The following is a 13,177-nucleotide window of genomic DNA, read 5'->3' on the forward strand; positions in this document are numbered from 1 at the left end:
ATCCCCGTTTTACAGATAAGGGAACTGAGGCACAGAGAAGTGAAGTGACTTGCCCAAAGTCACACAGCTGACAATTGGCAGAGTCGGGATTTGAACCCATGCCCTCTGACTCCAAAGCCCGGGCTCTTTCCACTGAGCCACTCTCCTTCTCTAATGAAGCATGAATGAAGGAATGACACTTGTTAAGCACTTGCTATGTGCCAAGCACTGTACTAAGCCTTGGGGTAGATACGAGTGAATCAGGTTGGACACAGTCTCTGTTCCACAGTGGGGCTCACACTCTTAATCCCCATTTTACAGATGAGGTAACTGAGGCATAGAGAAGGTATCCACATACTACATTCCTCTAATACCAACCTACTCTCTGTACCTCGATCTCATTTCTCTCCCTTTCGACTCCTTACACACATTCACCTGGAACTCCTTCCCTCTTCATATCAGAAAGACCACCTTCAAAAATCTCCTCAAAACACATCTCCTCCAAGAAGCCATCCCAGATTAAATCCTTTATTTTTCCCATCTGCGTTTCCCCCTGCAGGACAACACTTGGCTGATTACCCCTTAAACACTTTGATACTCACCCCAGCTCCATGGTACTTATTAAATATTCTTATATTCTAATATTTTCTCTATCCTTAATCAATTTCAGTGTCTGCCTACCCTAGTAGACTGTAAGCTTCTTGTGGGCACGGATCACGTTTACCCGCTCTGTTGTAGTTTACCAAGAGCTTAGTACAGTGCTCTGCCCAACACTCAGTAAATATCATTAACTGATTGATTGAGTGTCTCTTCCAAAACTATTTAGAAGAGGCATATTTAGTGATTTCATCATTTGTGCCTTTCACAAAATGATGCTGACAATAGGTCCCCAAATGAAAACACAAAGCACAGAAGCAATTCATTCATTCAATCGTATTTATTGAGCGCTTACTGTGTGCAGAGCACTGTACTAGCGCTTGGGAAGTACAAGTTGGCGACATATAGAGACGGTCCCTACCCAATTTGAAAAAACAACATTCATTTATCCTCCCTGAATCATTCAGTTGGACGCTACTGCTCGCTTTATTGGGAAAGGGTACTTTAAGAAGATATATCAGTCTACTGGCTCTTTGTTGAACCCAACGAAAGCAGGGCATTCCAAAGAAATGACACAAGAAGTCATACTTATTGAGAACTTGCTGTGTGCAGAGCACTGTATTAAGTCCCTGAAAGAGTACAGTAGAACAGAGTTGGTAGACACATTCCTGGCCCACAGTGAGTTCACAGGCTAGAGGGGAAGACAGATACTAATAAAAATAAATACATTATGGATATGTACATTAATGCTATGGGGCTGAGAGAGGAGGGGTGGATAAAGGGAGCAAATCTAAGTGCAAGAGTGACCCAGGAGGGAGTGGGAGAAGAGGAAATTAGGGCCTAGTTCAGGAAGGCCTCCTGAAGGAGATGTGCCAGCGTGAAGGAGAGAAGCAGCATGGCTCAGTGGAAAGAGCATGGGCTTTGGAGTCAGAGGTCATGGGTTCAAATCCCGGCTCCTCCACTTATCTGCTATGTGACTTTGGGCAAGTCACTTAACTTCTCTGGGCCTCAATTACCTCATCTGGAAAATGGGAATTAAGACTGTGCTTCCCAAGCGCTTAGTACAGTGCTCTGCACACAGTAAGTGCTCAATAAATACTACTGAATGAATGAATGAATGACTGTGAGCCCCCTGTGGGACAACCTGATCACCTTGTAACCTGCCCAGTGCTTAGAACAGTGCTCTGCACATAGTAAGTGCTTAGTAAATGCCATTACAATGTGCCAGACAGCAGCCTTTTGTCGGCTCCATAACAACGATAACGGAAGAACCAATAGGAAGGTTACAGATTATGGCAGAAGACAGGATGTTCTGGCAGTGGCACTTGATAATAATAACATGAGGATGGAGGGTGTTCTAGGACGAAGGCAGGAGTCATGAGCATTGGGTCTGACCAATTTTGTTCCCAAAGGCATGCCTTTCATTGCGTTGCGGTGGGGCATCAGCAAAGGGATTAATTTTTTGGGTTACTTCTTCGTATCTCCCCCAGTGGATGGGAGACTCCCATAAGGATTCCCAGAGGTTCTTGAGATATGGTAAAGGCTCCCTCATTAGGAGGTATATTTAGAGCTTAGATTTGGGACCGGTTATCATTTCTGCCTTCTTCCAGAAAAAGGTAAGGGTCTGTTTGAATTAGTTGAGGTGTGTTTCTGTGTGAAGGTTGGGGTGGATAACCTTTTCGGTTCCTTTGAAATCGTAGAATTCCGTGATTCCATTTAGAAGACCCTAATTCAGGGAAGTGGGGAAAATCTTTTTTTCCACACTTCAGCTAGCTCAACCTGTGAGAATGGGGTTCAACCTTTGGTTTAGCTCAGTTGAAGCTAGAGGCTATGTCATAATTATGACATTTTTAAAAAGGATTAATAATAATAATAATAATAATAATAATGGCATTTATTAAGCGCTTAGTATGTGCAAAGCACTGTTCTAAGTGCTGGGGAGGTTACAAGGTGATCAGATTGTCCCGCAGGGGGCTCACAGTCTTAATCCCCATTATACAGATGAAGGAACTGAGGCCCAGAGAAGTGAAGTGACTTGCCCAAAGTCACACTGCTGAAAAGTGTCGGAGCCAGGATTTGAACCCATGACCTCTGACTCCAAAGCCACTTCCACTGAGCCACACTGCTTCTCCACCCCAGCTTACCACATCTGTAAAATGGGGATTAAAACTGTGAGCCCCACGTGGGACAAGCTGATCATCTTGTAACCACCCCAGCACTTAGTACAGTGCCTGGCACATAGTAAGTGCTTAATAAATGCCATAATTATTATAATTATTATTATAAATGAATATTTTCCGAGTTGAATTTAGACTGCAGGTGAGGAGGTGGATATGTCCTCACTGAATGAATATTCTCCAAGTTTAACCAGCCTGCAGGTGAGGAGGTGGTTAAATTCTCACTGAAGCATGAATTCTTGGTCCTCTAGGAAAACCTAGATAATCACTTCCTTGCAGGAAGTCTGAGCTCTGTCTCCCCGACTCTCCTGGTTGCCCCATTCTCTGCCTGTCAGAATTTTTGCTCAGGGTCCGGAGCCGGATCGGAGGGAATCTCATTGCTCTGCCCAAGGGGGTGAAGAATTCTGGATGCATGGACCTCTTGAGCAGGTTTAAGTGACTGCCGGGGAAGCCCTTTGCTTGTGTGAATACAAACTGGGAATGTCAAATCTGGGAATCTGGAGAAGCCTCTTCTCCACTTCCCACTGGGGTATGTCTCAACAAAGAAGAAGAAAGTCTGCCCAACTGGGAACAATTCTCATTTTGCTGAAAGATTACTGAAGAAGATTCAGTGTCTTGCCCAGAAGCAATGCGGTCTAATGGATAGAATCCTGGCTTGGGAATCAGAGGACCTGAGTTCTAATTCCAGCTCTGCCACTCGTCTGCTGTGAGACCTGGGGCTGGTCACTAGTGTCTCTGTCCCTTAGTTATAGCTCATCTGTACCGGATAGCAAAATGTGTAACCTAAAATAAGACTGTGAGCCCTAGGTGGAACATGGACTGCATCCAACCCAATTATCCTGTATCTACTCCAATGCTCAGTGCGGTGCCTGATACGTAGTAAGTGCTTCATACTATTTCAAAAAATCGATCAATCAGTAGATCAATGAATTTATTGAGTACTTACCATGGACAGAGCAGTGTACTAAGTGTTTGGAAGAGTACCACAGAGTTGGTAGAGATGATCCCAGAATCACCCAGTAGGTTATCCAGCTTTATTCATCTGTCCATTCAGTCATACTTATCAAGTGCTTACTGTGTGTATTGAGCACTGTACTAGGCACTTGGGAGAGTATGCTATAACAATAAACAGACATTCCCTGGGTACAACGAGCTTACAGTCTAGAGGGGGAGACAGACATTAATATAAATATATAAATAAATTACAGATATTACTGCTTTTGTATCCAGCCCCCTCTCTTCCAATTCCAATCCTCCCCCTTCTCCCGATAAATACTGGGTTACACTACCTGCTATCATGGAAAGACAGATGAGAAAGAGAGCAATAGCGTCACACCCAATAAGCTCGTTGTGGGCAGGGAATGTGTCTGTTTATTGTAATATTACACTCTCGCAAGTGTTTAGTACAGTATCTACTCCACCGCTTAGTCCAGTCTCTCACACATAGTAAGCACTTAAAACATATTAAGAAAAAGGTAGTTGGAATGGAGTCTAAATCGGGCATCATGAAGGGATAAGTCGTATAGGAAGAGAGGAGTTTTGTATGGAGAATGAGTGTGGCTGACGTGGAAGGTTAGAAGATTGTGGCTGAAGGGTGGGAGGTCAGAGTTGGTGAGGTTAGAAATAGTATAATGAACTAGTGACGATGAGAGCCAGTGTGTGGCTAATTTGGTGAGAGGGTGAGATGGGGTGGGGAACATCCTTATGGATTTGAAAGTCCTCAATGATTAGTGTAAGGGAGGAGAATGAGAGAAGGAAGAAGAGAAGGTCATTTAAAATAATAAAGGTGGGGCCAGGGAGGGGCACAACCACGACTAATAATTAACCACCACTGTGGGTGGTAAAGTAAATAATTTTAAATAATAATTTAAAATTTAAATAATAATTTCACAGTCAATAATAATAATAATAAAGTAAATAATAAATAAATACAAGTAAACAATTTGCTGCATTATTTTGCTCACATAAGGTGAATGTTACATTCAGTATGTAACACTGAATAAATGAATGACTCTTCTTCTTTCCCTCCTACCCCCCCCCCCCAATTTTTTGCTAACGCATTAACCTAGGGCCTGATTCTCCTTTTCTTTAAGTTAATGTACAACCTTCTGATAGGCATTTACTCATAGTTTGGAATACATTTCTTTGTAGTAACAGAATAAACATAACAAGCAATTTGAAGGCCTTCCCAGACTGAGCCCCTTCCTTCTTCTGCCCCTCTTTCCTCTCTCCCTCCTCCCCATCCCCCCTGCCTTATCTCCTTCCTCTCCCCACAGCACCTGTATATATGTATATATGTACATATTTATCACTCTATTTATTTATTTATTTATTTTACTTGTACATATTCTTTTTATTTTATTTTGTTAATATGTTTTGTTTTGTTGTCTGTCTCCCCCTTCTAGACTGTGAGCCCGCTGTTGGGTGGGGACTGTCTCTATATGTTGCCAACTTGTACTTCCCAAGTGCTTAGTACAGTGCTCTGCACACAGTAAGCGCTCAATAAATACGATTGAATGAATGAATGAATAAAGGTGGATGACCTAAACTTCAAAGGAAGAGAAGGAGAGGGATTGAAGGGTTCAGTTGGAAGCGACACTGGAGAATCAGGTGCAGCCCAACTCCTCCTTCTAACCTCCTGACAGGATGAGGTTGAGAGAAAGCGGTGGGAACACAGCTTCATCAGGTGATAGCTGGCTCTCAGGGTTGGTGAGGAGGAATAGTGATGGAGTTAGGAAGAGGTCAAGGATGAAGGGGAATTTGTCCATGATGGAGCAGGGATTCCACAGGCCGCATTTAGACAGGGATGGGAGGGGGTTTACTAGGGAAGGGATGGCCTGAGTTGGGGATGAGTTGACGAGATGCATTGGTAGGGACATTGTGTGAGAGAGAACGGGGACTAATGAGTAGTAATAAAATAATAATAATAATAATAATGGCATTTATTAAGCGCTTACTATGTGCAGGCACTCTTCTAAGCGCTGGGGAGGTTTCAAGGTGATCAGGTTGTCCCATGGGGGGCTCACAGTCTTAATCCCCATTTTGCAGCTGAGGGAACTGAGGCCCAGAGAAGTGAAGTGACTTGTCCAAAGTCACTCAGCTGACAATTGGTGGAGCCAGGATTTGAACCCATAACCTCTGACTCCAAAGCGCGTGCTCTTTCCACTGAGCCAGAGGTTATGTGAAACTTCTGGATTCTCAAGGACTGCCATTTCCAGTCCCTGGTCCTGAGTGAGCGCAACTCTCAGAGCCTCTTTTTGTGTGCCCACCACCTCCAGATCCTGTTTCTGGGTGGCCACTACTTCCAGGTCCTGTTGCTGAGTGATCACCACTTCCAGATTTTGTTCCTGAGTGACCAGTTTCCAGAACCTGAGCGGTCACAGTTTCCAGATAATAAATGGCATTTATTAAGCGCTTACTATGTGCAGAGCACTGTTCTAAGCGCTGGGGAGGTTACAAGGTGATCAGGTTGTCCCTCGTGGGGCTCACAGTCTTAATCCCCATTTTACAGATGAGGTAACTGAGGCCCAGAGAAGTGAAGTGACTTGCCCAAAGCCACATAGCTGACAAGTGGTGGAGCCGGAATTTGAACCCATGACCTCTGACTCCAAAGCCAGGGCTCTTTCCACTAAGCCACGCTGCTTCTCTTCCTCTTCCTAAGTGACCACGGTTTCCAGATCCTGAGTGGCCACAGCTTCCAGATCCTACTTCTGAGTAGCTACATCTTCCAGTCCATCTTCCAACTCTTTGTATTTTTTTTCCCCCACATAAGCAGCTCTTATTCCCACCCTTTCTCTCCTCTTCCCAATCAGGATGGTCCTTGGTCTCTCGGTTTCTTTCCTTCACTCAGCATTCACTGAATCCTCTGACCCAAGAGGCATTTTTTTTTTTTTTGTCAAATGACATAGCTCATCCTTAACCACCATAGAACTGGAGATGGAGAGCAACTGTAAACAGTGCTAAAAGTTAACATCCTCTAGTTTGTAAGTTCATTGTCGGCAGGGAACATTTCTACCAACGCTATTATATAGAACAATCCCTAGAACTTAGTACAGTGTTCTGTGCACTGTAACCACTCAATAAATACAACTGATTGATTGATATTTGGGTAAACAGAGATTAAGTGAAGAGAGGCAACTACTATGGCCCCAGAGCATATACTATGAGGGATCCTCAGAGTTGAGATTAGGGAAGGCCAGGTTGGTAATTATTGCTGAATTGTACTTTCCAAGCACTTCATATAGTGCTCCACACACAGTAACAACTCAGTAAATATGACTGAATGAATAATTACGCATCCTAGCTTGGCCTGTCCTGACGTGCTACCTTTATTCACACCCCTCCCAGCCCAACAGCAATTTTGTAAATATCTGTAATTCATCTATTTATATCAGTGTCTGTCATCCCCTCTAGATTGTAAGCTCATTGTGGGTAGGGAAAGTATCTATTTATTGTTATAGCGTACTCTCCCAAGCCCTTAGCACAGCGCTCTGCACACAGTAAGCACTCGATAACTATGATTGGCGGATTGACCGGCTGGCCTTGGAAACAAGGGAGAATAACTCTCCTGTGTCTTTTGCAGATCCGAAGCATCATCATCATCATCATCAATCGTATTTATTGAGCGCTTACTATGTGCAGAGCACTGTATTAAGCGCTTGGGAAGTACAAATTGGCAACATATAGAGACAGTCCCTACCCAACAGTGGGCTCACAGTCTAAAAGGGGGAGACAAAACCAAACGTACTACCAAAATAAAATTCATAGTTTCCATGGGGGATGAAAACCAAACCGGGACGATCTACTTCCACTTCCACCCCTTCTCAATGGTACCCGGCGTGCAGATGCTGATTTTCGTGGCCTTCCTGCTCATGTACCTCGTCAGCATCTTGGGAAACGTGACTGTTGGTCTGCTGATCTGGGCCAATCCCTCTCTCCACTCTCCCATGTACTTCTTCCTTGCCAACCTGGCAGCGCTGGAGATCTGCTATTCCTCCACCATCGCTCCCTTGACCCTGGCCAACGTCCTGTCCGTGGGGAACGGCTTCATTTCCCTCGTGGGCTGCGGCACGCAGATGTTCTTCTTCATCTTTCTGGGTAGCACCGACTGCATCGTCCTGGCCGTCATGGCATACGACCGGTTTGTTGCCATCTGCCAACCGCTGCTTTACCCCCTCATCATGAGGCGGCAGCTTTGTGTCCGACTGGCGGTGGGATCCTTGGCGTTGGGACTCACGATGGCCGTGCCTTTAACGGTGCTGATCTTCCGCCTCCCCTTCCGCCGCAACGGTGAGATCGGTCTCTTCTACTGCGACGTCCTCCCCGTCATCCGGCTGGCAAGTGCGGACACTCGACTTCACGAAGCTGTCGTGCTCGCGTTCAGTGTGGTCGCCTTGACCATTCCCTTCCTGTTCATCGCCACCTCCTACGTCTTCATCGTGGCCACCGTCTTGAGGATCCGCTCGGCAGAGGGGAGGAGCAAGGCGTTCTCCACTTGCTCTTCTCACCTCACGGTCGTCGTCCTCCAGTATGGCTGTACCAGCCTCATCTACCTCTGTCCCAGCTCCAGCTACTCACCGGAGAGAGGCCGGGTGCTCTCCGTGATTTACACCTTCATTACACCAGTGCTGAACCCAGTCATCTATGGCCTGAGGAATCAGGAGTTCAAGAATGCCCTGAAGAGAGCCCTGAGGAAGTATAATAATAATAACAATAATAATAATGACACTTATTAAGCACTTACTATGTGCAAAACACTGCTTTAAGCACTGGGGGGATGCAATCAATCAATCAATCAATCAATTGTATTTATTGAGCGCTTACTGTGTGCAGAGCACGGTACTCAGCGCTTGGGAATTACAATCAATCAATCGTATTTATTGAGCGCCTACTGTGTGCAGAGCACTGTACTAAGCGCTTGGGAAGTACAAGTTGGCAACATGTAGAGACAGTCCCTACCCAACGGTGGGCTCGCAGTCTATACAGGGTGATCAGGTTGTCCCACGTGGGGCTCACAGTCTTAATCCCCATTTTACAGATGAGGGAACTGAGGCCCGGAGAAGTGGAGTGACTTGCCCAAAGTCACACAGCTGACAAGTGGCAGAGCTGGGATTTGAACCCGCGACCTGCGACTCCCAAACCCGGGCTCTTTCCGTTGAGCCAAGCTGCTTCTCTAAGTATCTGCTTCCCCTTGTGAAGTGAAAGACTGTCCTGAAAATAGTCTCTCTTTTCAGGAAGAAAATTAGTCGGACCGGCAGGTCGGGAAGAAGACTGGGCCCCTGATTAGGCTCCGGTTTACTTCGTGGATTTCGTTGCCGGTGGGTTTAGGATGACGGAGAGAGGGAGAGAGGAGAGCGCCTTCCACCTTGTGATGACCCCTCTTCCAATGCTTGAAGGGTAGGGACAAGGGGGAATGGAGCATGTTGCAGTTTCAGAGTAATCAAGGCTTCCCGGAAGACTGTGCCATCATCGACATCGTCACCACCTCCATCGCAGCACAAAATTGACCACGCCGGGCTGGATGCCGGGGTAGGGAAACAAGATTTTGGGCAAAATGACCCGACTCCGCCTTGCTTCTCCGTGAGAAGAATGAGCCGAATGCTTGGCTCAGGAATTCAGCCCATTGACAGGCTCTGCCTAAGCGCAAATCAGCAAAGGTGTCTGGGCTCCTGCGGCGGGAAGGAAAAAATCCCCCCCTAGACAAAAATTGCTTAAGGGAAGAAAACTTATGTTTATATCATGCCTTTATTTCAGAACAGCCCCGTGGTGGTCACTGCACTATTATTATTTATTATAGTATTAACATTAGTATTAATTATTATATTAATAAACTATAAATATAAAAGTATATTGATAAAATAGTTATTATATTATTAATGTTAATAGTGTTAATATATTAACAATAATAGTAATAATATTATGTGCCGAGCACAGTAATAATAATAATAATAATAATGGTATTTGTTAAGTGCTTACTATGTGCTAGTAAGCACTTAACAGTAATAGTAACAGTGACAGTGACAGTAACAGTAACAATAAATAGCTAGTAAGCTATCTATTTATTTATTTATTTTACTTGTACATATCTATTCTATTTATTTTATTTTGTTAGTATGTTTGGTTTTGTTCTCTGTCTCCCCCTTTTAGACCGTGAGCCCACTGTTGGGTAGGGACCGTCTCTATATGTTGCCAACTTGTACTTCCCAAGCGCTTAGTACAGTGCTCTGCACACAGTAAGTGCTCAGTAAATACGATTGATTGATTGATGGATTGCTAGGCACTGTACTAATCCTCTCCCCCTCCTCCCCCTTCCCCTCCCCCCCCCACCTTACCTCCTTCCCCTCCCCACAGCACCTGTATATATGTATATATGTTTGTAGGCAGCGTGGCTCAGTGGAAAGAGCCCGGGCTTTGGAGTCAGAGGTCATGGGTTCCAATCCCGCCTCCTCCAATTGCCAGCCGTGGGACTTTGGGCAAGTCACTTACCTTCTCTGGGCCTCAGTTCCCTCATCTGTAAAATGGGGATGAAGACTGTGAGCCCCCCGTGGGACAACCTGATCATCTTGTAAGCTCCCCAGTGTTTAGAACAGTGCTTTGCACATAGTAAGTGCTTAATAAATGCCATTATTATTATTATTATTATTATTACTCTATTTTATTTGTACATATTTATTCTATTTATTTTATTTTGTTAATATGTTTTGTTTTGTCGTCTCTCTCCCCCTTCTAGACTGTGAGCCCGTTGTTGGGTAGGGACTGTCTCTAGATGTTGCCAACTTGGACTTCCCAAGCGCTTGGTACAGGGCTCTGCCCACAGTAAGCGCTTAATAAATACGATTGGTTGAATGAATGAATGAATAATATGTGCAGAGCACGGTAAGAATAAGAATAATAATAATAATGGTATTTGTTAAGTGCTTACTATGTGCTAGGCACTGTACTAATCGCTGAGGTCATAATACTAATAATTGTGGTGTTTATTAAGTGCTTAATAATAATAATGATAACATTTATTAAGTGCTTACTATGTGCAAAGCACTGTTCTAAGCACCAGGGAGGTTACAAGGTGATCAGGTTGTCCCACGGGGGGCTCGCAGTCTTCATCCCCGTTTTACAGATGAGGTAACTGAGGCCCAGAGAAGTGAAGTGACTTGCCCACAGTCACACAGCTGACAAGTGGCGGAGCCGGGATTTGAACCCATGACCTCTGACTCCAAGGCGCGGGTTTTTTTTACTGAGCCACGCTCCTTCTCCTAAACACTGTAGTTGCACTGTAATTTGTTACCATAGGACTGGGTCCATCCTGATTATCTCATATCTATACCAGGACTTCCTGGGTCCATCCTGATTATCTCGTATCTATACCAGGACTTACTACAGTGCTGGGCACATAGTAAGCTCTTAACAAGCGCCACAATTGTATAGGGCCTCTATAGGGGGAAACCCATTTTTGCTCAGAAAAAAGATCCTTTAATTTCTTATGGGGAGAGCAATTTCATTTTCCACCCAAGGGGAAGGGCATTAGCCACCAGGTCTAGTTTCTTGGATCAGCTCAGTGATTAAAAATACAAACAAACCCAAGAAACAAAATTTCAGAAAGAGCAGTTTTATTTTCCACCCAAGGGGAAGGGCATTAGCCACCAGGTCTAGTTTTCTTGGATCGGCTCAGTGATTAAAAAAACAAACAAACCCAAGAAACAAAATTTCAGAAACAACCCCCCCCCCCACCACGATGACATCACTAAGGTTGTAACAGCACACAACATTAAGTGATGATGTCATGGGCCCGATACTATCAATCAATCAATCAATCGTATTTATTGAGCGCTTACTGTGTGCTGAGCACTGTACTAAGCGCTTGGGAAGTCCAAGTTGGCAACATCTAGAGACAGTCCCTACCCAACAGTGGGCTCACAGTCTAAAAGGGGGAGACAGACAACAAAACAAAGCATACTAACAAAATAAAATAAATAGAATGGATATATGTACAAGTAAAATAAAGATACTAGTCACTTGAGCCCCCGCCCAACACCCTCCCACCCATTTTCGGGTCACACAGAGGACAGAAAGTCTCTTTGTTGCTGAATTGTCCTTCCCAAGCGCTTAGTCCAGTGCTCTGCACGCAGTAAGCGCTCAATAAATACGATTAAATGAAGAAAGTCCCACGGATGGAATATTAGCCCTTTCTCCCTTCCCCTCCCACATCAGAACCATTCCTCCCACAGCCTAGCGGGAGTATTATCTTGTGATGCCTTGGTATTGATGGGTTAATTGGTGGGACCACTGTTGCCCACTCGTTGAGCTGCTTGAATTTGTATTATTCTTGCTATGATTAATGACAACAACAATAATAATGATTGAGTTATTTGTGAAGCGCTTACTATATACTAAGCACTAGAGAGAAGATAATCAGGGCAGACACAACCCCTGTCTCAGCTGGGGCTCCCATCTGAGCGGGGAAGGGAGTCTACTTGATTCCACCATTAGGCACTGTTATTATTGAGTATAAATATTTGTACGTATTTATTACTCCATTTTATTTGTACATGTTTATTCTATTTATTATATTTTGTTAATATGTTTTGTTTTGTTGTCCGTCTCCCCCTTCTATTCATTCATTCAATCGTATTTATTGAGCGCTTACTGTGTGCAGAGCACTGGACTAAGCACTTGGGAAGTACAAGTTGGCCACATATAGAGACGGCCCCTACCCAACAGCGGGCTCACCGTCTAGAAGGGGGAGACAGAAAACATAACAAAACATAGTAACAAAATAAAATAAATAGAATAAACATGTACAAATAAAATAGAGGAATAAATACGTACAAACATTTATACTCAATAATAAGAGTGCCTAATGGTGGAATCAAGTAATCGATCAATGGTATTTATTGTGTGTTTACTATGGGCAGAGCAATCAATCAATCAATCAATCAATCGTATTTATTGAGCGCTTACTGTGTGCAGAGCACTGTACTGAGCACTTACTGTGTGCAGAGTACTGTACTGAGTGCTTACTGTGTGCAGAGCACTGTACTAAGCGCTTGGGAAGTCCAAGTTGGCAACATATAGAGACGGTCCCTACCCAACAGTGGGCTCACAGTCTAAAAGGGGGAGACAGAGAACAAAACCGAACATACTAACAAAATAAAATAAATAGAAAAATATGTACAAGTAAAATAAATAAATAAATAGAGTAATAAATATGTACAAACATATATACATATCTACAGGTGCTGTGGGGAAGGGAAGGAGGTAAGGCGGGGGGGATGGACTTCTAGACTGTGAGCCCGTTGTTGAGTAGGGGTTGTCTCTACCTGTTGCCGACTGGAGTTTCCAAGTGCTCAGTACAGTGCTCTGCACGCAATAAGCGCTCAATAAATATGATGAAATGAATGAATGAAATTGAGATTACAAAAGACTGT

General features: G+C 44.2%; 1 protein-coding gene across 1 annotated transcript; it reads left to right on the plus strand.

The window, feature by feature from the left end:
• Positions 1 to 7,525: 7,525 nt before the first annotated feature.
• Positions 7,526 to 9,259, plus strand: LOC119944113 (olfactory receptor 10V1-like). Its single transcript, XM_038765333.1, has 2 exons — positions 7,526 to 8,448; positions 9,154 to 9,259. Exons 1-2 carry the CDS (start codon positions 7,526 to 7,528, stop codon positions 9,257 to 9,259), a joined length of 1,029 nt encoding a protein of 342 aa, XP_038621261.1.
• Positions 9,260 to 13,177: the final 3,918 nt, after the last annotated feature.

This window comes from Tachyglossus aculeatus, chromosome 22 (genome assembly GCF_015852505.1).
Source record: "Tachyglossus aculeatus isolate mTacAcu1 chromosome 22, mTacAcu1.pri, whole genome shotgun sequence".
Lineage (NCBI taxonomy): Eukaryota > Metazoa > Chordata > Mammalia > Monotremata > Tachyglossidae > Tachyglossus > Tachyglossus aculeatus.

Bases quoted from the DNA above. Each gene is read 5' to 3' on its own strand.
- LOC119944113 (XM_038765333.1), top strand. From the start codon at position 7,526: ATGGGGGATGAAAACCAAACCGGGACGATCTACTTCCACTTCCACCCC. The intron at 8,449-9,153 runs GTATAATAATAA...CTTGAAGGGTAG, and splicing joins CTGAAGAGAGCCCTGAGGAA to GGACAAGGGGGAATGGAGCA.